The sequence below is a fragment of the Paroedura picta genome, chromosome 1 (genome assembly GCF_049243985.1).
Source record: "Paroedura picta isolate Pp20150507F chromosome 1, Ppicta_v3.0, whole genome shotgun sequence".
Taxonomy (NCBI): domain Eukaryota; kingdom Metazoa; phylum Chordata; class Lepidosauria; order Squamata; family Gekkonidae; genus Paroedura; species Paroedura picta.
Genome location: NC_135369.1, coordinates 22,098,176 through 22,124,511, shown reverse-complemented (window position 1 = coordinate 22,124,511; position 26,336 = coordinate 22,098,176). Strand labels below are relative to the sequence as shown.

The 26,336-nt window shown below is 48.3% G+C and overlaps 1 protein-coding gene across 1 annotated transcript in view; it reads right to left on the bottom strand.

Annotated features, from left to right (window-relative positions):
- Nucleotides 1–26,336, bottom strand: part of ITGA10 (integrin subunit alpha 10) — an 80,755-nt gene that overhangs the window by 18,578 nt on the left and 35,841 nt on the right. The window contains exons 7-22 of the mRNA XM_077326671.1: nt 24,290–24,438; nt 23,771–23,921; nt 22,730–22,895; nt 20,898–20,965; nt 19,713–19,857; nt 18,889–19,037; nt 16,224–16,367; nt 14,859–15,062; nt 12,813–12,943; nt 10,196–10,362; nt 9,939–10,081; nt 6,647–6,757; nt 6,423–6,508; nt 5,531–5,672; nt 2,824–2,916; nt 1,342–1,418 (exon numbers count right to left, since the gene is read on the bottom strand). Of these exons, the coding sequence (XP_077182786.1) occupies nt 1,342–1,418; nt 2,824–2,916; nt 5,531–5,672; nt 6,423–6,508; nt 6,647–6,757; nt 9,939–10,081; nt 10,196–10,362; nt 12,813–12,943; nt 14,859–15,062; nt 16,224–16,367; nt 18,889–19,037; nt 19,713–19,857; nt 20,898–20,965; nt 22,730–22,895; nt 23,771–23,921; nt 24,290–24,438 (2,126 nt within the window). The remainder of the gene's footprint in view (nt 1–1,341; nt 1,419–2,823; nt 2,917–5,530; nt 5,673–6,422; nt 6,509–6,646; nt 6,758–9,938; nt 10,082–10,195; nt 10,363–12,812; nt 12,944–14,858; nt 15,063–16,223; nt 16,368–18,888; nt 19,038–19,712; nt 19,858–20,897; nt 20,966–22,729; nt 22,896–23,770; nt 23,922–24,289; nt 24,439–26,336) is intronic.

The following is a 26,336-nucleotide window of genomic DNA, read 5'->3' as shown; positions in this document are numbered from 1 at the left end:
GACTAAACTGCAATTCAAAACACATTCTTTACCCTGTAGCCTGTATGTTCAATGCCTCTCTCTCCCCCTGCCACTCACCACAGCATGGGCAGGATGCCCAGTCTCTGTCCCTCACCTCTAGAGTTGCCAGGCCCAGGTTGCGGAATACTTGGAGGTTTTGGAGGTGGAGCCGAAGGAAAGGCGGGGTTTGGGGAGAGGAGGGTCTTGAATGGGGTATTAGCATCCTCGAGGCCACCTTCCAAAGCAGCTATTTCCCCCAGGTGATCTGATCTCTATGGCCTGGAAATCAGTTAGGGATACCTAGGGATCTCCTGGCTTTACTGCTCATCTCCAGGTGACAGAGATTGTTCCCCTGGACAAAACAGCTGCTTTGGAGGATGGACGCCACAGCATTATTGTCAAAATTATGTATTCCAGCTTTTGCCATTTGCTGTTTTTATCTGCCTTTCATTCTGTAAAACTGTCTTAGGGTACTGTAGATTCAAGTGGGTAGCCGTGTTGATCTGAAACAGCACAATAGGACCTTAAAGTAAGGTGACTAGATTGTCCCACTTTTGGAGGGACATCTGGAGGTACCTGGCAAATTGTACTTCTGTTGAAATTAAAAAATATATGTATACTAGATCTAAAGCCCATTTCACTTGGAAATGAAATGGGCGCTAGATGGCCTGGGAGCAGGCCCACCCGCCACCTGAGGCTCTCTCGAGCCTTCTCCCAGCCGGTGGAGCGGCTGGGAGAAGGCGGCGCGGCCCACCCCTCACCCGTGGCTGTTTGGAGCAGCCGGGCAGATTCCCTGGGCGGGTGAAGCAGCCAAAGGGAAGCCGCGCGGGGCGGGATGTACACTCAGAGGGGCCAATCAGGAGCCGCTTTGCAGCTCCTGATTGGCCCCTCCGAGTTTTTATCCCGGACAGGGCCCGCCCTAACTCCTCCCACACTGCCCTTACTGCTTTATTCAGTCCGCAGCGCTCTGCGCCACGGGGCTGTTTAAAGAATACAATACTATTTTTGCGTTCTATGCATTCTATGAAACTTTTTGCTGCTCCATATAGACCAAATTTTTAATCAAGACACCCCCCCCCCCCCCGTCAATGGTGTCCCTCTTTACCAATGTTAAAATCTGGTCACCTTACCTTAAAGGTGCCACTGGCCTCTGATTTTGTTTTAGGGTAGTGAAATTTGCGGCAGGAATTCCGGCCACCATGCTGTGTGGTTTCAGGGAGCAACACTAAACAGTCACGTTTAGTATCCTGAGGAGGGCCTCCATAGGACTCCATCTGGGCCTGCCACACCCCCTTTAGCTTGCTCAGTCATCTCTCTCCCCTTCTCCATCCCAGGTCTCACCTGCTGGCTGTGAGCTTCACATGTGCTCGATTCAGGAGGGAAGAGCAGCTGAATTCAAACTCCAGAAGAAAGGCCACCTGGAAGAGAACCAAAGAACCATGGGGAAGGAAATGGCAATGCCTAAAAATATAAGCAGGGTATAAGGGTGATGCCCATTTCCTGTTGCTTGCCTCCAGCAGCTGGCAGTCTACCTCTGAAAATGGAGGCTCTATTATTTTGCCATCGCTATTAATTTAATTTATTTATTTTTAAATTTATACCCCGCCTCTCACGACAGTGTCAGGGGCAAGTAGAAATCAAGAAGCAAAGTGCTGTTTTTTTGTACCTCGATTTTATTACCCCAAGGAGTCTCAAAGGGACTTATAACTGCCTTCCTTTTCTCTCCTCACAAGAGACACCCTGTGAGGTAGGTAAGGCTGAGAGAGCTCTGAGAGAACTGGGACTGGCCCAAGGCCACCCAGCTGGCTGCATGTGGAGGAGGAGGGGAGACTCAAAAACTGGTTCTCCAGATCAGAGGCTGCCGCTCTTAACCAAGCTGGCTCTCAATCAAGTTGGTGTAATCAGATTAATTTTTTGACACAATCCAAGCTAGGCGTGCCTGGCCTTTGAATCCCATAAGTTCTCTTAAGGGCTGTCTCAGATATCCTGACAGTCAATGGCTTCAGGTGACCGTGTGTACTAGCATTACAAGAGAGGGTGGAAAATTATTCTCTTTCCACAGCACGGAAAATTACAGAAGCCTCTTGCAAGTTTTCCTTTAGGGGCCTTGCTTCTAGAAAAGGGTAAGCAAACAATATGGAATTTCAAAACAAAAGATCAATAAAGAAACCTATCTATGCCCATAACTGAAAATACACAATAGTACTGATGACTGATGTGTTGATGAATAATCCCATTAGGTTTTTGCAACCCAAATAGTGGTTATCAGAAGTCCTTTCTTAAGAAGTAACACATACACAATATTACACAAATAGTAATAAACACACACACACACACACAGGAGCACCCTGACTTAAATCTGGGCATGGATCACTGTTGAATTCCTGATAACTGATCACTTCCATCTCTAGGGAAGCCCACGTGGGGATCCCCCGGTTTTACAGCTCATCTCCAGACGACAGAGATCAGTTCCCCTGGAGAAAATGGCTGCTTGGGAGGGTGGGCTCCATAACATTATACTCCACTGAGGTCCCCCCCTGCTCCAAATCCCACCCACCCGTCTCTACCCCCACAATCCCCAGGTATTTCCCAACCCAGAGCTGGCCACCCTCATTCCCCACTTGTCAAAGCATCCCTGAGACACTGTTCAGCCCCCTAACAATCTTGGCCTGCCATTCCCTTGATTCCCACCCACCCCTCTTAGCCTTTTGTTTCCTTTTTCAAGCAGTCATCTTTGGCTCTGTACTGAGGGATGAGAAATGTAATGTTGCAGCTGAAAAGGCACTTAGTGGGGCAGAGTGCCCAGAAGGCCAGGCCTCTCACCTTTGCCAAGGCCCTGAAGACGGGATAGCCGACGCTGCAGGAACGGGTTTGGGCGGATGGGGTGGTGCATTCCAGCTTCACCGGGTTCTCGCCCTGTGGAGGAAAGGACAGGATGGAGTTGACCTGACAAGCCTTTTGTGTGAACAGCGGAGGAACGGTGTGGTGGTATCCAGATCCTATCAGACCCCCATGGGGAATGAAGACCAGCATTAGACCTTTTAAGCCCGCTTAAGTCCATGGGATCAGAAGTGTATAGCTCTACTTAGCACTGTGTTTACTGGGGCAATAGATGTCCTGCTTCGCTTCAAACAAGGCTATCCTTATCCATCTTCTTAACATTTGTGAAACAGCCTGGGGGTTGGAATGTGTCCTGGCTGTCCGAGTTGGAATAGGCTAATCAGAATGCAGCTCCCGCCCTCTGTCCTTGGACTCTAGCCTCTTTGCTCTCAGACGTGCCTCAGTGCCTGGAGTCAGCAGCAGGTAAGGGGAGAAGGCCCTGGGCAAAGGGTCGTGGTAGAGGGCCTGCTAACGCTAACGAGCACATCCCGGCCTGCTAAGCAGGCCTGCTAATGAGGGCCTCCCGGCCACTGACTGCCTGCTAACAAGCTGGCCAGTCTCCGGCTGCGAGCTGCTCCAGAGTACGAGGGGCCCAAAGCTACCTTAAGCTGCCTGGCTGGGGGGGGGGGGGCTTTCAATGCCCGTTCTAAGGAATGGGCTTTGAAGCTAGTACAACAATAAATTGTATGAAAACAGGATTCTTGGCCATTATATGGAAACACACTCCACATGATAGCTGAGGCAGTAGCTGGTGAGGGCTAGCGCTAAGCCCCGCTGGTTGTGCTGCTGCCTGTTTTCTGAGGCTGTCCCTGCTCTTCTGAGGGCAGAAGCAGTCGTGGAAGACAGGTGGCAGCACAGTGAGCCAGGCTCAGCACTGGGCATCACCAGCCACCATCTACAGGTGCGCTTCCTGTGGCGCGACAACAGATGTCACAACCGTGCCCATTTCCATTTCAGAGGGTGCGACAGTAGATGTGTTTCCGTATTAATAAATAAAAATACACATCCAAAAATCCAAAAGCAACAGATATCCTATTCGAATAACAGATACAAACGGTAGAAAAGGGCAAGAATCCAGTAGTACCTTGAAGACTAACAACATTTGTGGCAGGAGATGAGGCTTCATGAGTTTCTTTAGATACGTAAGATGGACTCAGGTTCTACCTGTATCTGAAGAAGTTAGCTGCGACTCAGCTCACCCCCTGCCACAAATTTTGTTTGATTTAAAGATGTCACTGGACTCTCGTTCTTTTCTACTGCTACAGACAGATTAACGGTTATCTTTCTAGATCTAGATACAAAAAGGAAAATTCAAAAGAAGGCCTGCTTATAAAGTGAAGTCACTAAAAATGTGCAGTTCAAGTCACCAAGTTTTACCTAACTATACTCAGAATTAAAGCAGCAGATTTTATGTGTCCCCCCCACCCCAATCCAGCTCTTCCTCCCAGGATCTCTAGCTGGGTGATTCTATCTTCCACCATTTTCCACTCACAACAACCCCATGAGGTAGGGCAGCATGAAATAGAGCCACTAGCCTAAGCTCTACCCCTTCCTAACCCAATATGCTAAACACTGTACCACACTGTTTCAAAAGAGTAGGATCGCAGTGGTATATGTTAAAAAGAACTCCAGTGGAGACCAGATTAGAATCACGGAATCATAGAGTTGGAAGGGGCCATACAGGCCATCTAGTCCAACCCCCTGCTCTACGCAGGATCAGCCCTAAGCATACTAAAGCATCCAAGAAAAGTGTGCATCCAACCTTTGCTTGAAGACTGCCAGTGAGGGGGAGCACACCATCTCCTCAGGCAGCCTATCAACATCAACAGCATCCTACAAAAGATACAGTTTAAGATTTTGCTGGACATCCACACCATTATGCAGAACAAATGGGTGGGGGGCAAAGCTGTAAAAGCCCTGCTGTGGGTGACCTTGCTGACCTTGCGACTGACAGAGACAGAAGCCGCCAGATTATCTTAATACCACGGCAGGTTAAATTTATTAAATTTCTAGACTGCCCTCTTCTTTTGCACAGAGGAGGTGATGCCTCTTTTTAAGAAGGCACTTCCAAACTGCCACATTTAATAAATATTTGCATTTAAACTAACACAACAACAAATATTACAAATCTGGCTTCGGATTAATCAGAGGCACCTTATAAATTGATGAAGTGTTCCAAATAGATTATTCTAACATTAAATGAATTAGTTCTACAGCTTTACTTTCACCCTTGGGCTACAGCCATGCAGAAGAGTGGTCCATCAAGGTCCTGACTGTCTACTCAAACTGGCAGCGGCTCTCCAGGGTCTCAGGCAGAAATATTTCACATCATCTACTACCTAGTATTTGCAACTGGAGATGCCAAGGATTGAACCTGAGACCTTCTGCATGCAAAGCAGGTGCTCTACCACTGAGGCATGGCCCTTCCTGCTGCAAATATTATTATGGAGGAGTAATTGTGATAGCCTAGCGAAGCAAAATCAAACCAGAGTCCAACCAGTAGCACCTTAAAGACTAACTATGTTTATTGCACCATGTCCTTTCTTCTGTTTATTAGCACCCCATCCCTAGGCCAGTAGCTTCCTTACTTTTCCTCCATTTCTCTGTTCTTAACCATGTAAAATGCCAGCCAGGAAAGGGGCCACCATACCTTAAGCACCAAGCTGGAGAAGTGGAGGTTTTTGGAAAACCAGATCCTGAGGCTGGCATTGTAGGCATTCTCCCTCTTGTTTTCCAAGAGGACATCCACCGAGACTTTCCGCTTTCCTTTACGGATCACATGAGGCTTCTGCCTGGAACAAGGAGAGAAGACGATGGTCTTTTCTGCACTTTTCATTGTTTGCATGCCCCTTTTGCTTCATTTCCTTCTTTTTAATGTGTTTGCTCCCTTTACTGGTCATGCCAGTGTTACATGGCTGTATCTCCGAAGTATTTCTCTCCACTTACTGTATACAGACTTAGGAGACATGAGCCACTTCCTTAAGAAACTTAATTCAGGGTTGACCAAGGATTCTAAGTCACTGACACAGATTTTCTGACCAAGATTTCTCAGTTCCTTCCTGGTGCTTCTCTTGGGGCTCCTGAGAACCAGTTTGGTGTGAGACCAGTTTTGTGTAGTGGTTAGGAGTGCGGACTTCTAATCTGGCAAGCCAGTTTCGATTCTGGATTCCCCCACATGCAGCCAGATGGGTGATCTTGGGCTCGCCACGGTGCTGATAAAACTGTTCTGACCAAGGAGTAATGTCAGGGCTCTCTCAGCCTCACCCGCCTCACAAGGTGTCTGTTGTGGGGAGAGGGAAGAGAAGGCGATTGTAACCTGCTTTGAGCCTCCTTCGGGTAGAGAAAAGCGGCATATAAGAACCAACTCTTCTTTTTCTTCTCCTTCTCCTTCTCCTTCTCCTTCTCCTTCTCCTTCTCCTTCTCCTTCTCCTTCTCCTTCTCCTTCTCCTTCTCCTTCTCCTTCTCCTTCTCCTTCTCCTTCTCCTCCTTCTCCTTCTCCTCCTCCTCCTCAGTTGGCTGTGTGTGTTAGGTCTGATTCCTACCTGGATCCAGTGATATCCATCTGCCCTTGTAACACCAGATCAGTTATGCATTCATTGTCCTCTCCACAATCCTTGAAGAAGGGGATCTGGAAAGCAACCAACAAGGCGATTCTGTGGCATGGAAATCACTGCATGATGAAGGCAGTGGGAGAGGCTTATTGGCCAATTCCAGTGTGCCTCCAGTGAGCCAAGCAATGGTGCCCTCCTCAGCCATGCATACTCACTAGTTTCTTCACTGTAGTGGCCGATTTCTCATCTAGTACAGGGCCAGGTTCAGCATCATTCAGTGCAAACTTGGCCATGACCACAACAGGCCTCAGGTAATCTGAAGTGTCCTACAAGGGAGGAATGAAACCAAGATTATTTTCCAACACCTGATGTGTTTTAGCAAGGTCTCATGCTTCAAGCCTGAATGCTCCAAAAGGGTAGAAAATATATCAATGCCAGCAATGCTGCTTCTATATCCTGACGTGAGGATTTCCATAGGCAACGTAGGGTTTCCTAGGAAGGATATTGTGATGTTTCAGCAGATTGCCTTCAATAAGAAAACGCCATTTGTAGGAAAATCTCTTTATTGAAAGGAACAATGATGCTAGCTACCTCGAAGCTTTGCTAAGACTGAATGTCCGCTGTCCATTGCTCTGCCTTAACCTCCAAATCCCCCATGCTCCCCCCACCAGTCCATTTGGACACAAAGAATCCAGGATGCCATCTTTCAGTTAGCTAGAGAGACACAATCACCCTTCTAGGCCGCAGTAAAGACAGTGGGCCAGGCAACAGGACAGGAAATTCCCCACTAGTCAACAAACCCCCTACACCTAGGCATCTGAAGTTAATGAATTATATGGAGAGAAAACTGAGCAAAGCAATAAATGGACAAATGGCAAAATCAGGCATGGTTTTGACAGGCAGGTGGGCTCTCCCTGTTTCCCACTCACAGAAGGCACCTTGGTTGAGCCCATGAGTCCCTGCCAGCTGGCTCCCTGCCATACAGGGTTGCCATAAGCTGGTTACAACTTACTGATACTTTCTAACACCAATTCTGTTGAGAGAAAGAGAGGTGAATAGCTACTGACAGAATTCTCCAGAAATGTCTCTCTCTCTTTAAAAAAAATTGAATCAGTGGACATAGCCAAATCTGCAGACCCCTCTCCTCATGGCATCTTTGGTTTTTCTTGGCCCTATTGGTCCTTATTTCCTCTCCTCCTGCTTCCTTCCCTTTTCCTCACCTACTTTTCCCACTTAGTTCTTTCCCCTTCAGCTGCCACCCCTCCCATCCCATTCTGGCTCTCCTTGCAGTCCCCATGCTGTCCTTCCCTCACAGCTTCCACAGCCTTTCCCCCTCCCCTTTCCGGTCTCCCACTCTGGTCCCCTGCCCCTCCGGGTGGGGTCATGAAATACCACCACCCACATTGCTTTCCTGCCTCCTCTGTTTGCACAAGGGCAGACATTGCCTTTTACTGCTCCAGGTTTTTAAAAAATTCCCCACTCCTCCTTTTAAAGTTTTCATATTTTTCTACACGCCCCATCCCGGATGACTCCCCCTTGCAGATTTTTTGAACCACATGGTGGGGCCACCCAAGCAGAGAAGTCTTTCTCTGTGAATTCTCTATGCCCCAGTCATAATTTTAGAAACCTCTACAATGTTGTCCCTTCATTAGTGATGTTTTTTTCTGCGCTAAAAAGCCCCAGCTTCTTTTCGGTTTAGGGAAGGTGCTCCACCCGCCCTGATCATTTTGGTTGCACTTTTCTGCTCTCAATTAACTCCGTCCCAGTTTGCTCTTTTTAACGGGTTTTGATCATTTTGCTGTGAAACAGCAGCTGAAATCTCACAAAGCTGAGCTTTCCTATCCTCAGGGGCAAAGACATCGACAAGCGAAATGCCTGGTAATGCTTTAAAGAAGATAGATAGAAATAATTCATTTTAAAAATGATGGCATGTCAGTCATTGTTGCCCATACTAGAGCCTGGAGAGGAGGTGACTGAGAAGGGATCTGATAACCATCTTCAAGTATTTAAAGGCTGCCATATAGAGGATGGAGCAGAGTTGTTCTCTCTTGCCCCGGATGGACCAGAACCAATGGGATGAAATTAATTCCAAGGAAATTCCATCTAAACCTCCAGAAGTGCTTGACGGTTAGAGCGATTTCTCAGTGGAACAGGCTTCCTCAGGAGGTGGTGGGTTCTCCTTCTTTGGAGATTTTTAAACAGAGGCTGATTCTGTGAAGGCCCAAGGGGGTGGCAGGTTACAGTAGATGAGCGATAGGGTTGTGAGTGTCCTGCATAGTGCAGGGGGTTTGACTAGAGCCAGGACCAGAGCTAGAGCCAGAGCTGTAGAGCAAGGGCCTTTTTGAGAAGGGTGTACCAGCCTAGATGCCTTCTACACAGGATTCTTTTCTCTCCCCTCCCCCAGGACTGGGAGAAAAGCAGGGAATATTTAAAATATTTAAATATTTACAAGAAATCAATGGAAGAGAGACATAACAGGAACAGTGATTTGCTGGGGCAGATATCAGCAATAAGAAACAGGGACTGTCGGAGCTTATTAGCTAAAGTAGTCTATAGAAGGGAAGGAATTGCAGCAGGTAGAACTCAAAGCTCAGTCCTCCTTTAGGGATGCCAGCCTCCAGGTGGGACCTGGGAATCTCCTACAGCTCATCTCCCAACTACAGTTCCCCTGGAGAAAGCGGATGCTTTTGAGGGTGGAATCTATGGCCTGATATACCACTGAGGTCTCTGTCCTCTCCAGGCCCCATCTCCAAATCTTCGAGAGTTTTCTAACCTGATCTGGCCACCCTACTCCACCATCCTGTGACTGATGGATGTTCTGTTTTTAATAGGGTTTTTTACGGAGGTTTTATGATGGATTGTTGTAACCTGCCACGAGCCAGCTTTGGGAGTGGCAGGGAGTAATAGCAATAGCAATAGCAATAGCAATAGCAATAGCAATAGCAATAGCAATAGCAATAGCAATAGCAATAGCAATAGCAATAGCAATAGCAATAGCAATAGTAATAGTAAATCGCCACCTGTGGCCAGGGAGGAACTGGCAGCCTTATTATTTGATGCAGCTCTTAAAGCTGCAGGGCCCCCGTGTGTGCTGCTAAGTGCTGCCAAGCTGCTTTGGACTTATGGTGACCCTGTGAACGCCCTGCTGTTAAGAGCCTTCCAAATGGAGGGCCATGGCTTCCTTAACTTAGTCCATCCGTCTCGTGTTGGGTTGTCTTCCTTCTCCTGCTGCCTTTCCCCAGCATTATTGTCTTTCCCACTCACTCTACTCATCAGGCGACTAAAGTACGATAGCTTCAGTTTAGCAGGGTTCCTGCCCCAGTTGCATTGACATAAAGGGAGAACTTTTGCCAACAAACAAACAAACACCTGTGTCTGTTTGCTTTGCATCCTCCCTGTTCTGGATACGTGCCAGTAAAAGAACATCCCAGCCAAGTTTATGCTGCTCTATCCACTTGGAAGCTCTTGTGCCACGCGAAGAGTCTCAATGAAGCATGCCATACTCACAATCACGTGAAAATGGACCGTCGAGCAGGCCGTCCTGCCCACTGTGGCCCGAATCCTTTTCTGAAGCAGTTTTTGGGAGGTGTCATCAAAGACAGCCCTTGTCCTAAACTTCCTGTCGTCCAGGGAGACGTTGAATTTGACACCTAGGACCAAGCAAACGTGTGATGGCCGTTTAAGTCACGGGGCCAGCCCTCGGCCAATCACGAGGCTGGAGACCATCGCTGCCACCCGCCGAGACCAGGCGTGGGGTTACTCACTAAACTGGCTGTCCCTCCTGCCCAGCGAGCGGGAAGAGGCTCTGAAGCAGATGTCGGCGGCGACACAGAGAGACTCCTTGCCGTTTCTGTAGCAGTTCTTCTGGATAATGTTGATCGAGGAAGGGTGGGCCGAAATGGAAGCGTTGACCTGCACGATCCTCCTCGACCTGACGCCCTCGGCAACAAGAAAAAGAATAAGTAAGAACAACTTAAGAGCTCCCACACAGGATGCGATAGAATCCACGTTGATTAGTTATAGTTAAGGCACACACGGCCCACATGGCATTTGTCAGTACTTGCCTTTAGAAACACTCTCAAGTTACGTTCACAGCATTTCCAGAGAACGTGCCATTGAAACCCTAATGTTATTAGTCCTTGGTGCCATATGTAAAGTGAATGCACCTTGGCTCTTTCCTACAAACAAGCATATGAACATACGTGCAGGCTGGCTGTAACATGTGAAGGGAGCTTGAGTGAGTGAGTGAGGAAAGCCAAGTGAAAGACTAAACAGAGAGATCTCCAGAACTCTCACTGGCTTTGACATCGGTTGTTTCACTGGCAAGGTATAAATGTATCTGAGGGACTTCCTATAGCCTTATGCTCCCCGAAGGGCCTTGCGCTCTGTGGGTATTAATCTATTGGCAGATTCCGGCCCTTGGGAGGTTCACCTGGCCTCTACCATGGCCAGGGCCTTTCAGTCCTGGCCCCGACCCGATGGAACGAGCTCCCGGAATATCTGAGGGCCCTGCAGGAGCTTCCATGGTTTGGCAGGGCCTGTATGACGGAGCTCATCCGCCAGGTTTTGGGTCGAGGTCAGGCCGTGGATGATCTGGGAGCCCATCCATACATACATTAATTATTATTTATTATTATTATTATTATTTCGATTTATTTCCCGCCACTCCCAAATGGCTCGCGGCGGGTTACAATGTCTTAAAAAACCCATTAAAACTCCCATTAAAAGACTTTAAAATGTCACAACATGGCAGCACAATAATAAGATCCCTTTCCTACCCCCATTCCTAAAAAAGGGGGGGTGGAGGAGAAGGAGGTCAATGATGTCAAGAAGCCCGGGGGAGAGCAGTCGATGTACCCCGGCAGCCCCAGCCTCAACCATAGACCTGGCGGAAGAGCTCCGTCTTGCAGGCCCTGCGGAACGTTGAAGGGTCCCGCAGGGCCCGCAGCTCACCCGGGAGCTCATTCCACCATGTGGGGGCCAGGACCGAAAAGGCCCTGGCCCTGGTCGAGGCTAGGCGTGCTTCCCTAGGGCCGGGAACGACCAGAAGATTCTCACTCGCAGAGCGCAGAGCCCTGCGGGGGGCATAGGGCACTAGGCGGTCCCTCAGGTATGTGGGTCCCAGCCCGCGTAAAGCCTTAAAGGTTAGAACCAGAACCTTGAACCGGATCCGGACAGCAATTGGTAACCAGTGCAGCTGCCTCAGCACAGGCTGGATGTGGGCCCTCCAAGGTGTGCCGGTGAGGACCCTAGCGGCTGCATTTTGTACCAGCTGGAGCTTCCGGATCAGAGACAGGGATAGGCCCGCGTAGAGCGAGTTACAGAAATCTAATCTGGAGGTGACCGTTGCATGGATCACAGTGGCCAGGTGTTCGGGGGACAGGTAGGGCGCTAGTAGCCGGGCTTGGCGAAGATGGAAAAATGCCTGGCCGGCTACTTTCCTGACCTGCGCCTCCATAGTCAGGGAGGCATCAATGGTCACACCCAAGTTTCTGGCCTGTTAATTAAGAACAGATACGTTTCCATCTGAAAGAGAGGGAGGGGTTTTTATTCTGCAGCCAGGTAATTTGGTAATTGTGGGGTTGTACATTTTTAAAATTTTATCTCTGTGAAGTTTTATGTCTTGACTAGAAATTAAGCCCGCTGTATCAAAAATACAGCGGGCGCTAGCGGGCAGTGGGTGGGTGCAGGAGCCTCCCCCGGCCTCCCCCCGGCTGTCCCCCCGATCACCCTGCTTCAGGGTGGGGCTCTGAGCCCCGCACTGAAGCCTGCCCCACCCACCCCCTCCCTCCCAATGTCCCCTGAGTCCGTGGCTTCAGTGGAGGGCTCGGAGCAGGCCCTGAGCGTCTGGGACATGCTGGGCCTGCTCCAAGCCCAGCGCTGAAGCCTCCCCCACCTGCCCCCCTCCTGGCCAATTCCCCGGGTTCAGGGCGACCAAAGGAGCCGGGCTGTCTCTAAGGCGGTGCCCCTGCTCCTTTCCTTGCGGCGAAGCCTCACCCAGCCATGCGCTCACCTGCGAAGCTGGAACGTCTGGGCCAGGCCAAGCGACCTGATTGACCGCTTCAAGTTTTCATCCTGGACTCACCCCGCCCCTTTCTCCGCCCACAATGCCCTTAGTCTTTTATTTTTACCGCTCCCACCAGAGCAGTTTACACATTGTAACCTTCCGTGAGACAGTCCTCAGTAGTGGTGGGATATGAATCAACCAAACATGGATAAGTTGAAACGAAAAGGAAATGTGAAAAGAGACGTGCAGCTGCTATTATGGGTGGGGCCACGCACACCTTGTTTGGCCCCAAATGGGTATTCTATTCAGTCCATGTTGCCCCAAGGGTTACTTTTAACAGCTCTGCAAAGTCTGGGCATCTTCCTGCCACTCACCTCAAGACCACGGCGGCACCCTGGGAGCCCACGGCAAGGTCCACCAGACCGTCTCCATCCATATCTATCTGCCCATCCAAGCTGCGGCCGAAGTAAGTGAGGCCTCGGTGGAGCCCTGCTGCTTCAATTCGCTGGTGGAAAGAACAGGCCAAAGGGGTGAAGCCTTTTAAGAAGCGTGGCAGCTTTAAGAGGAGTGAGACTCACTCGGGAAGCACCCTTGCAGAATCGTCCCTGATCAGTACAGTGTTATCTCTTTGGGGAGTGGAGGGATTCTCAATGTAAGAAGCAGTAACTGGCTGTGTATTATCCGGATTGGTTGCCTCTGTCACCTAGGAACGCCCCCCCACTCCCACGCCCCCGGGGCCAGTTTATCCATATAGAACATACTACAGGCCTTGACTTCTAGGGGTCCCACACAGTGCCTCCCCCCACCACGGATCAGGGCCATAGCTGCTCAACTCCCCCTTTTCCCCTCTTTAAGGACACACGGGGTGACACAGTTTCCACTGTGTGGAGGGGGTCCCTCCACCCCCAGTCTGGTTTCTCCCACCACAACTGCACTCTGCTAGGGCCCTGCAAATCCTTAAACTGGCTCTGGTGCTACGGGCCCCGCAAACCCTTAAACCACTCTTGCCCCCTCCCTCTGTTTTTAGAGAGCTTTTGCCTTTAAATAATGTTTTGTTTCTTCTTATTGATAAAGAATGAATGAATGCACAAATGCTCATGCAGTGCTTTAAAAGATACACAAAAAACGGAAGCACAGGAGGGGACAGCACAGCTTGCTTTATCCATCCATTGCCTTGTTTTCCACTCCTTTATCCATTCATGCCCTTGAGCTGCCCCTGTGGAAGCTCAAATAGCCATTATGCATAATGAGTGAATCCAACCCAGTGTTACCTTCTTCCCGTCTACTCTTTTCACCTGTTTCACTTTGATTTAGACTTTTTTCTTGGGGTCTTTTCTGGGGAAAAAAACCTCTTATATTCTGTACAGTTTCACACCAGCCTGGCAATGTATTGGATTTCATTTGGCTGCCTTTTAGATATACACCATTTACGCCCGGCAATTCGACTTAAAAACACAAAAGGTGGCTTCCTACAGGATCCCACATGATGGGTGGGATCCTGTAGAGCAGTGGTTCTCAACCTGGGGGTCGGGACCCCTTTGGGAGTCAAATGACCCTTTCACAGGGGTCACAGCAGGGCAAGCAGCTTGGCCGAGGGGCGCCATCCACGCAACAGCCTTGCGGGGTAGATCGAGATAGAGCATTCGTCTGTCTGGAGCAGCGGAAAAGAGTGAGATCGGTATGGTGGGACAAGAGTCAGAACTGAACTGAGAAGCCCCAGGAAAAATCCAGTTTATATACAGTCATGAACAATGGATCTTCACGCCATTGGTCAGTTTCGGTTTAATTTCTGTGAAAGGACACTTGCATAGTTTTATGGTTGGGGGTCACCACAATAGGAGGAACTATATTAAAGGGTTGTGGTATTAGGAAGGTTGAGAACCACTGATGTAGAGTCCCTCTGCTGCCAGGCCTGCCTTCTACAGGTGTAAGGTGGTGGACCAGTTATGGGGTCAGGTTGCCAGCTCCAGGCTGGGAAACCCATGGAGGTTTGGGGATGGAGACTCAGTGAGGTACAGAGCTGAAGAGCTCACCACCCCAAGTATCTGTTTTCTCAAGGAAAACGGATCTCTGTAGTCTGGAGACAAGCTGCACTTCCAGAGGTATCCCCCGGTGTCCCCCTCCCCCTGGAGGCTGGCCTTCCTAATTTCTGCTAATGCTTTGTGTTTCAGAATGTTTGCTATTGTATCACTCCTGTCTGGATTTTAATTTTGTACTTTCCCACTTCTAAAGTATAAGCAGCCTTGATTGTTTCTTTTTTTTAAAGTAGAAGATCAGAGTAGAATGCTGTTTCCCAAATCTTCCAAAGGAGGCACGGGCAATTGATAATGGAGATAGAAACGCCATCCTTTCACATGTTTACACACACACAAACACACATACACACAGCACACTATTGGGTTGACACAGCCTTTGCGCACCTGTTTGAAGCGTGGCAGCACAGTGGTGCGGTACCCGTGATACACGTAGACAGCCCCCTGGTGATTATCCTCCAGAGGTGCACCCACCACCACATCATTGAAGGTGTCGTGATTGAGGTCTGGAACGGCAAGCAGGGAGTAGCCAAAGCGAGCATCTTGAGGTTTTGGGTCGGCGTGGAGTGTCCCATTAAAAGACAGGAGTGGCTTTAAAAGACAGACATTAAAAATCAAAGCATAAGAACGTCAGAAAAACCAATGCAGTGTAGCGGTTAAGAGTGTTGTACTAATATCTGGAAGACCCAGGGGGTGTGGCTTAGTGGCAGAGCATCTGTTTTGCATGCAGAAGGTCCCTGGTTCATTCCCCGGCATACCCAGTTAAAAAAGGATCCAGCAGTAGGTGATGTGAAAGATGTCTCTGCCTGAGTCCCTGCAGAGCTGCTGCCAGACTGAGTAGACAATACTGACTTTGATGTAGCAAGGGTCTGACTCAGGAAAGGCAGCTTTATGTGTACTCATTACCCAGATTTGAATCTTGCTGGGTGACCTTGGGCCATGGGGCAGACTCATCATTGGCTAAAGCACAGTCCCTTGTCTAGTAATCTTGACCACTGCAGTTTTCTCTTCCCATACTAGCCTGCCTGCCACTTAAGTCTGCTTTTCAAGCCCTGCTCTCTCAGAAGTGAGGTGGCAGCAGGTGGCAACTTGCGACAGGGTATTTTCTGGGGCAGCACCTCATTTTGGAAGGACTTCCCCTTTAAGACTTGCCTGGTGCCAACTTCATTTTCTTTTAGGAGTCAGGCAAAAATGCACCTTTTAACTCAGGGCTTTCCCACACTCTCATTTGTTTCTATGGGGGGAGAAGTTTCAATTCCACACGTGTTTAGCTCCCCGTAGAGGTTAATTCAGCCTCACATAGATTTATTTCTGACATATCTCCCTGCAGGTTTTTATACTGGACATAGACCTGAGACCTATTTGGAGAAGGGTGGTCTAAAATTAAATAATAATAATAATAATAATAATAATATTAATAATAATAATAATGGGAAGAAAACTCATGGAGAACAGACCATCCCACCACTGAAGAAACAATAATTTACAAGCCAGGAAAATGAGAATGCAGAACCCCCCCCCCCCCAAACCTGGCTTTTAATCTTACCAGCTTTTTAATGGTATGCTTTGTTTTACAGACAGTTTTTATGCTGCTTATGTTTCATGGTCTGTGTTTTATACTTTGGCTTTTACATTTAAGCCACCTTGAGCAGGACTCTGAAGAGGCAGCATAGAAAGATTCTAAATAAATGCACTTCTTACAGGGACACCACTTGGTCCTTGGCAATCTCTGCCTGCTCCAAATGTACTCACCTGCCCCACTTTGTAGATAGAAACCCGCCCCGTTTCCTTGTTCTGCGCACCCAAATACATGGGTGCAGCCACCAGCAAGACGTCTGTGATGCCGTCTCCATTCACATCCACGGGACACACTTCACTGCCAAAGTACGAGCCAATCTGAGGAAGAAAAGGCTATCGTTGCACAACTCCCTTTGTGCTTTACATAAGTTACACAAAGCTCTCCGTAGAGGTTTTCATGTCCCCTGTCCCCAAAATACCTCTAATATCTACTTGGCAGAGTCAGCTTGACTTTTCTCAAAACCATCTCTGCACCCATGAGGACTAGTAACCTGAAAGCTGAAGGACCAAACGGCATGCGATACAGAGCCCTGGCACCCAAGTGAAGTAATACAAACTTCTTCAAGCAAAGGTTGGATACACACTTTTCTTGGATGCTTTAGGATGCTTAGGGCTGATCCTGCGTAGAGCAGGGGGTTGGACTAGATGGCCTGGATGGCACCTTCCAACTCTATGATTCTATGATTCTATAAACAAGAGTGCCTCCGAACTAGCTCAGTGTCTTTCCTGTCTTCACTGTATTAGACAGCCAATGGGGTAAGACAGGTGTAATTGAGTTGGGGCGATTCACTAAACCTCTGAATCCCAGAGCTAGGAGGCAACATTGTGGCAAGGCCTCAGCCTGTATGCCAGAGGTGGCCAAACTGTGGATCTCCAGATGTCCATGGATTACAGTTACCATGAGTCTCAGCTAATTGGCCATGCTGGAAGGGGCTCATGGTAATTGTAGTCCATAACCATCTGGAGAGCCATAGTTTGGACATCCCTACTCTATGCTCTTTTGTTGGCCATCCAGAGGGCTCGTGAGACTGTTCAGAGGGATTTTCTTAAAGTTACATGTTTTCTTAATTTATAGTCCATCTTCCTCATTGAGCTTCAAAGTGTGATACATCTGCTTTGCTCCACCAATACAAACAGGTTGGAAATCCCTTGCTCTAGAGATGTACGCATGGCTTCAACCAGGGCCAGGGCCTGTTCGGTCCTAGTCCCAACCTGGTGGAATGAACTCCCCGAAGAGTTGTGAGCCCTGTAGGAGCTCTCACAGTCCTGAAGGGCCTGCAAAATGGAGCTCTTGCACCAGGCGTTTGGTTGGGGCCAATGAATGACAACAACAGAAATGGGCCCTACCCCGTAAACTCTGTAAATTTCCCCTCTGAGTATGAGAGGAGGCTGTATTGGTCAAGTAGCAGCGGTGAATTGCAATAGCAGGTTATGATCGATGAGTTCTATTAATGTAATGTTTTAACTATGGTTTATTCTTTTAACTGTCTATGGACCCATTATGATGTAAACCACCCGAGCAGGCAGTGCCAGGAGGGGCATTATAGATCATGATGCCATCCGTTCAGTCTTGTCTGACCCTCGGCAACTGTATAGGAAAGTTTTTCCCATATGTTTCATCCCTGTATCGGCTTTGATCGTGTCGAGCCAGCAGATCCTTTGGTGACCACGTTTCCTTTTGCAGCTGACCATGCCGAGCATTAATGATTTTCTAACGAGTCCGATCGCATGATGTGTCCAAAGTAAGTGAGCCTTAGCCATAATATCTTCCCTTCTAATGACATAGTTGGTTTGCTCCTCTCTAAAACTATCTTGTTGGCAACTTTGGCTGTCCAGGGTATCCGCAGCATCCGTCGCTAACACCATAATTTGAAAGCATCTATTCTCCTCCTGTCTTCCTTCTTCAGCATCCAGCTTTGGCATCCATAGGTTGTTATGGGGAAGACAACGGCGCTGACTAGCCGGCACTTGGTATTAAGGCTGATATTGTTGCTTTTCCATATTCGGTTCATGCTTAACATTGTGTTCCGGCCCAGTGTTATTCGCCATTTGATTTCAAGTATTTGATATTTAAGTATTAAAAAATTAGTTAATTAATCCGTATACATTGTTGTTCCTCTATATATTTATGAAACAGCCTAGGGGGTGGGACGTGTCCGGCTGTCCAAGTTGGAATAGGGCCAATCAGAGTGCAGCCATCTTTGCCCTGATTGGCCCTGCCCCTGCAGCTCCCGCCCTCCATCCCTGGACTCTAGCCTCTTTGCTCTCAGACGCCTCAGTGCCTGGAGCCAGCAGCAGGTAAGGGAAGAGGGCCCTGGGCCAAGGGTCGTGGTGGAGGTCCTCCTAACAAGGGCCACTTGGCCTGCTAGGCTGGACCTGCTGATGAGGGCCACCCAGCCTTCTGATTGCTCGTTAAGGACTGCTAAGGAGCTGACTAGCTGACTGCTAAGGAGCTCTGTCCCGACCCTGCTAACGAGCTGCCCAGTCCCCACCTGCTCCATTTGATCTGGCTGCGAGCTGCCGTCCAAGCTGCCTGGTTGGGGTCCAGGGGAGGGGACCCTTTCAAGGCCTGTTCTTAGGAATGGGCTTTGAAGCTAGTATGTAATAAAACAGTATAATGCACACAGCAAACAATGTACAAAAGCAACATATTCTTTTCACAGACACTAACCTTCTCTCTTTTTTTAAAAAAAGCTCTCCTGAACATATGCCCTTTTGCATATCCTGTGGAATGATAAACACGCAGGAAGGCGATTTCGGGTTGGGGAACCAAGCAACTTTGAAATGGGCTTGAGCCTCAGAAATCAGCTGCAACCAACATCCCTGCCTCAGACCTCACCTGGTCCCCAGTGAGGGCCTGAGAGACAGTCACACGGCCTCCGCTGCTCATTTCGAAGAGGATCACCTTCCCCTTGTGCCTGAAGCGGGGGGCACCTGCCACATAGAGACTCTTCCCATTCCTGAGCCTGACCGAGGAGACTGCATAGCCTAGGAAGGAGAGAGCAAAAGAGAATAAAGAGGAAGGACTCAGCCCTGGATTCGCTCGGTCCTCTTGGTCACGTCACTTACAGGGCAATCCTACATTCAGGTGGATTAGCCACGTTGGTCTGAAGTAGCAGAACAAATTTTGAGTCAAAGACCAAAGAAGTTTTATGCAAGGTATAAGCTTTCGTGGGCAAACCTTGAATAAAACTTTGTTGGCCTTCAAGGTGCCACTGGACTCAGATTTTGTGCTGCAATCCTGAACAGCTGTACTCTTCTAGGCACCTGGGGAGAGATCTGTTCACAGCAGCTGTGGGACTGCTGATTGCTAATTTAGGATGGTAGGTGAATTTCCTCCAGGCCAGGCTGGATTCTGGAGATTTTTGGTGGGGGGATCACTTGGGCATGAAATTGGGGAAACTGTGAGTGGGCAGGTAGTTGTGAGTTCCTGCATTGTGCAGGCCAGCGGGTAGATGGCCCTGGAGACCACTTCCAACACTATGATTCTGTGATATTTCCTTATTTCGGCTCTAATATTGTGGTGTTTACAAACCACCAGCTCCATTGTTCTTAGTTATTTAAACTGCCCTCCCGCAGTTGCAAAGTTGATCCCTTTTGTGTCACTTTGCCACAGGACGATATAGCTTTGCAACCTCGTGTGGGCTTATTCTGTGTCCTTACCAAGATAGGCGGCATGGTTTTTCAGTTCCAAGGGGAACTCTCTTTGGAAAGCTTCCCTGGGAGGGATGATCCGCCCCCCACTGCTCTCCTTCAAGACTCCGCCGTCCCAATCGTAGGCTCCAACCATGCCGAAGAGGATTCCGTCCTGCAGGAAACGAGTCAGTAGCAGACAAGCCGTGCAACATGAAGAAGAAATCTCTGTCATTCAAAAGCCTGCTTCCAGGATCTTATAAACAAAGGGTAGGTTCAGCTCAGCCATTTTTTAAGCAGAACATCTCACCACAAGGTGAAGGACCCTAGTGATACTTGCAAGGTTCTTCTTCAAAGTTGCAAACTTTGGGTTGGGAAATTCCTGGAGATTTGGGGGGAAAGCCTGGGGAGGGGAGGGCACAGTTTGGTAAGGGGACAGAAGCAGGGAAGTGATACCACAGTCACCCTGCCCTCCAAGCAGCCATATTTTAGTGTGAACAGCACCAATCCCTTGGGAGAAGGAAAGAGGGAACACGCAAGGCCGTTATTGTGGTGGATGTTAAGCCTGCCTGTCCTATGCAGAATCTGAGATCTGGGATAAGGGGCAGCATTCTCCCTCCCTCATCACTGTCTCTTATTGCATCTCATTGGTGCTGCACCCTATAAACCAAAGGAAAAACTGATACCTCTCCCATCTGTAAATTTCCCATCCCTTCATTCCCACAGTCCTACTGCTCGGTCAAGCTAGAGGGTGACAGATCTTAGATGGACCCATGGTTTTTTCAGTAGAAATCATCTTCTGTCCTCACTCCACCAATCTTTAGCCTGCTTTCTCCAGTTTGCAGATTAGCCGTGCCCTCCTAAGGAGGTCTCTGCTACAGTAAACCATGTGTTATTCAGTGACGCTTACACTCAGGCAACTGTCCTCAGGACTGAAGGCTCACAGCAGAATTGTAAACAGCAGCTGCATACCTTTAAGCACAGTGGTCTTAGTTCACTGATTATGCTTGCACGGCCAGCTCTCAAATCAACTTTGGGAGTTTCCGCACATACTAAATAATGCCATTTCAATCCACTTTCAAGGCACTTTGGCAGCTGGATTTTTGCTGTGTGAAATGGCAAAACCCACTTGCAAATTGCCATTGAAGTGGATTGAAATGGAATTATTCAGCATGTGCAAAAGTCCCTTCTCTGTAAAACTTTATGCCCACTTACCTCTAGAAGATGCATGGAGAAGCCGATCTGAGACATTTCCAGCTCAAAAGAGCTATATTCACGGGTCCCTGGGTGGGGGAAGCAGCAAGCGGTTAATGTTTGTAACCATGCTTAGCATAATCCTGATAGATGCTAAGCAGACAGACAATTCTGAGATAATTTAGGCTGCAGTAAAATATACTCAAACACATTTTAAAACACAGGAGCATCATTGTTGTCCAGTACTTATAGTATCAGGCTAGAACTGGGGAGATCAAGCTTCAAAACTCAGCCTGGTCGTGGTCAGGTAATCTTGAGTGAGAGGGACCTCTCTCCTAGCCTTACCACCCTCACAGGCTTTTTGAGAAGATAGAAATTATATATTTTTGGGGAGGGGGATCATCTGGGCATGGAATTGAGGTCACTGTGGGTGGGCAGGTAGTTGGTAGTCCTGCAGAGTTGGACTAGATGACCCGGAGGTCCCTTCCAACTCCATGATTCTATGAATCAGGGATAACCCCATTGCACATTATGAACACACAAAGGTACCTAAGACTGAGGGGCTTTCCGCACCGGGATCCTTGTAGCAAATTGTTTGCTGAACGAAAAATCGCCATTTAAAATAGTGCAATTCGTCATTATGCATACCTGACTTTGTAGTGGAATCCAGTTGCGTTTCTATCGTTTCCCACAAGCTTCCGGTCTCAGCAAAAATCGCCAGACAGGAAGCGCTATTGCCGAGCTCGTCCCGCCCCTGGCCGTCAAGCAGCCAATGGGCAGCCGTTAGCATGCTCCCAAACAGCCCCTTTCCCTTTAAGAAAGGTTTAAAAAAAAAAAAAACACCCATTGCAACGAATATGTGTTGATTCGTTGCAACGGAGAGACCCATCAGCTGGCAGGTGTATTTGAGCTGTCGTTTCATCGTTGCCACGCTCCCCCCAAGTGAAAAAAAAATCCCCCCCCTCACGGGCCCGATTTTCGGCCGAAAACAGTGTAAAAAATAAAGGGAAAATACATCAGCAAACGGGCTTCTCTGTTGTTTGTGCTTAGTGACTAAACAGCTCTGGGGAGGGACTGAAGCCGGGGAAGCCTCTAAACAGGCTTGCTGGTGGGTTGAACTCCGCTCGCTCGGAGAAAAAAAAATGGCGATCGCTTCGCCGGAAGATCAGAGGAGAGAACCAGGGGGAGGGACTTTGTAGAAACCACAACAATGGTAACGCACAGAACTTTCCCACTAGTGTTGCAGATTGGTTGCAGGAGTGTAGCGCTTTCCAGAGGGTGAATCCACTTTTGGGGATTTCCCTGAAAGCGCTACAAGGAAGCGCTTTTTGCGGATCGGTTTCAGGTGTGTGGCAGATTGTCAACGACGTTGTGCATAATGTCAAATCAGTAGCGTTTTCAATTGGCAACCATTGTGCGATTTTGAAGGCGTGCGAAAAGTACGTGAATCTAAACAGGGTCTCAGGACTTTCCCTCACCTGCTCCCTGAACCTTACTAGAGATGCTGGAGGACTGAACCAGGGACCTTCTGCATGCCAAGTGGAAGCTCTTCCACTGAGCCACCACAGTCCTTCCTCCATGGAGGAGGGTTGGATAATTTGAAAATTAGATGAATAAGTAGGATGCTATCTAGGTCATGATGACAAACATTTGTTTCCCAGTGGCTCTCAGCCCCACACATAGATAGGGCAGGGTTTGAGCTTGACAAAGGTCAACTGGGAAACTGTAAGTAGCAGTCATCGTAGGCACACTTAGAAGTCTCACATGCACCATTTTTGTTTAACCTTCCTAAGCCACGGAGATTCAAATATCACTCTCCCACCAAGATCTGAACAATCACATCCCTCCAGTACCTTCCAGGCTAAAAATCCTGTCCCCCAAGGCATCTACGATATCATTCAGGGCTGCTTCATCGGTTACGTTGAAGAAATACTTCTCGTCAGGATCACTGGCGATATACTTGATTTCATTGATGAAGGAGTCAGGATCTTTCTGCCGCCTGATGTAATGCCCCAGCACCTGAGGAAAAGACGTCCCACAGGTGAGTTTCCCAGTGTCATAGGTGCTCAGTGTGACCCCACCCCATTCACCTGAGGAAGTTACGTGTGGTTGGGGAGAATGGAGTATGGCAAGAGCACATAAAAAGAGAAACGTGTCTATATAAAATATATATAAACCTTGCCGACTTTGAAATAAAGTTGAAATCAAGATGTGAACTTCATACCCCTCCATGAATGGCTTCTTCTTTGGATTGCATCTCGCTTTGTAGAAGCCCCCCCCCCTTTTTTTTTGTAACATTCTCCCCTTTCCTGAAGGTTTTGCATATGCATTGGCCTGCTAGATTTACAATCCCATGCATCTGATGAAGTGATCTTATGCAGGAATAATTTTTTTTTTTTTTAAGGCAGGCTTTCTCAACCAGGGATTCCTGAGACCTTGGGGTTTCTTGACAGCCCAGGAAGGGTTTCCCGAATGGGTGGGAGTTAATTATTATTTTATATATTTTAAAAATTTGTTAACCATTTATTGGTGATATGCTCTCCCTTCCCCCCCGCTCGAAGGAGGGGCCCCAGGTGGGCCTGTACACAGCTATGCTTCTCAACCATATTCTGCACGTTCACCCTCTGTGATTTCTTGAAGCCTGAAGAATATTTCAGAAGCTTCTCCATGGTTAAAAAAAGTCGAGAAAGGCTGCTTTGAGGTGAGTGTCTCTTGATCCACACCGTTGTCTGTCACTCTCAGGACCCAGACAAACCTAGAATGCCAAAAAAGCAGCCTCCGGGCTTCATTAACAGATCTACTTCTTATTCTGCCTTCACTCTTGCTACCTTTCAATTCACCCAGAGAGGTGGACACAGGTCCACGGGGCACCTTCTGGGTGTTCCAGCACTCACTGCAATGGCATAGCGGGTCACGTTTCGTTTCTCACACTCTTCCAAGGCATCGGGGAGTTCTTCGCCATCGTGGGACTCCCCGTCAGTCACCACAATCATCAGCTTGGTGGCTCCTTCTCTCCCACCTCTTTCTGGGCTGAAGGCCTCCGTGCTGGAGAGAGAAATTAAAAAAGGAAGAGAAGAAACCGCTTGGGGGAGGTGTGTTGCTATTCAAAGAATGGCCTCTCTTGCCTGCAAGATGTGCTCCCATAAACTGGACCCTCTGCCCCATCAATTCCAATGTATGGTTGCCATTCTCCAGGTGGTAACTGGAAATCTCTTGGAATTACAACTGATCTCCAGGTGGCAAAGATCAGCTCACCTGGAGAAAATGGTTGCTTTGGGAGGTAGACTACATGGCATTATGCATCATTTCAGTGCCTCCCTTCCCCCAAACCCTGCCCTCCTCAGGCTCCACCCCCCAAATCTCCCAGGTGTTGTCCAACCCAGTGGGCAACCCTAATTCCAAGGCGCACATACCAGGCCTTGTGGATTGCAGAAGCCGTCCGAGTTTCTAGTCCTTCCTGCCGGCTGATGTTTTTGGCTGCTTCGATGACTTCTTCTGCAGTTTGGTAGTCCTTGAGCGTCCATTCATGGATTGCAACTTCACTGTATTGTAACACCCCGACCTATGCAGACAAGAAGAATGGGAATTGAAGCCGCTAAGTACTAGGGATTAAATCAGGACGGGGCCACCATCTAGGGCAATCACATAAACAAGCTTACTGAGACTTGGTTTTTTGCAGTGTTTTATCAATGACTTGTGAGCATTAGGTGGGTAGCCAGTGTTGTGCCTATAAACCTGCTGAGGACTGAGGTTGAGGCCCGAAGCCGGATCAAAAGTCATCAATGAAATCAACCCATCTGCTAATAATCATGCTACCACAGGACTGTTGCAAATATACTTTACTGCACCATCATCATCATCACGGTGAAACTTTCAAAGGGGCAGCCATGTTGTGTCTGTGGCAGTCCAGAGAAATGGAGAGCTGTGTGGCACACTACAAGATTTATTATAGCACGAACTCATGAGCGCACAAGCCCTATAGAGAATTAATTCAAACCCACTGTTATGATAACTGTTATTGTACCATGATTCAATGCATACCCTCCACGTTTCATGGAAACTGCCCTGAGCCTCACGGGAGGGCAATATAGAAATATAATCAAATAATTAAATAATTAATCAAAAAAACAAACAAATAAATAAATAAGAGCTTTACGCTCCAGCGCCACCAACCGGCTAATGGTCCCTGGCCCAAAAGAAGTTCACCTGGGCTCGACCAGGGCCAGAGCATTCTCTGTCCTGGCCCCCACCTGGTGGAACGAGCTTGTGGAGGAGATCAGGGCCTTGACAGAACTTAAACAGTTCCGCAGGGCCTGCAAAAGGGAGCTCTTCCGCCAGGCATTTGGCTGAGGCCAGGCCAACCAACCAACATTTGCAGGGCCCCTGCCTCTCCCCTCCTGGACCTGTTTGAGTTACCACTGTTTATGTTATGATACACTGTTATGTTATACTGTCACCCGGTTCATCAATTAATAATATTAATGTCATTATATGTATGGTTTCATGTATAGTTTCGGTTACATGTAAACCGCTCTGAGCCTTCGGGGAGGGCGGTATATAAATATGAATAAATAAATAAAATAAAATAAAAATGGCAGTAATTAATTAAGGAGTAATTAGTGCCAGCTACACGGTCTCAGGTATGTTTGGGAGGCGTTAGCAGTTAATGCAGCAGTGGTTTCTGTTTGTTCTTCCCCATTAGCTGCTAAACGCCTCAACCGGCAGTAGCGAAGGTGTATTTTGCTTGGGCAAACGCCATCCCTTCTGCTCCCCCACCACCCCTTCTTTAGCTTGGTGGAAGGGTGGCTTTTTAAAAAACATTCAAACATGCTGACTCAGTGGAAAGTTGCTGCCTCTCACAATGAAGCTACAGAAAACCAGGTTCCTTTCCCTCCCTCTCCTTGTTTTCTTTAAGCTTCCTGTTTTCAGCAGGGTGGGATTTTCAGCATAACTGTGCCTATGCTGGGATAGTCCAGCAGTGGCAAATGGAACGAGGGTCAAGCTTTTTTCCATCTCTGGCCAATGGGATAGTGCAGGAGAACGGGGGCTAAAACAAAGTCAAAGGGATTTAGGAAAGGTAGCCCATTGAGACAGGCAGCAGCAATGGGCACTCAGAGGTCAAGTTCTAAAACAAGAGGTGCTCGAGTCCAAGGCTATTGGGACATTGTAGCTCTCTCACTTTCTGACTGGGGCCCATTCCGCACACATAGGATAATGCACTTTCAATATGCCTTGGCAGTAGGATTTTCCTGTGCAGAACAGGAAAATCTACTTCTAAAGTGCATTGAAAGTCCATTATCCTATGTGTGTGGAATAGACCAGGGACAGAAGGACTTTGAGATCTGATGAAGAGAACTTTGTCTCTCAAAATCTTATATCCTCCAAAATGTGTTGGTCTCTACAGTGCAGCCCTGAACTGGATAACCCAGGCTTGTCCGATCTGGCTACATCTCAGAAGCT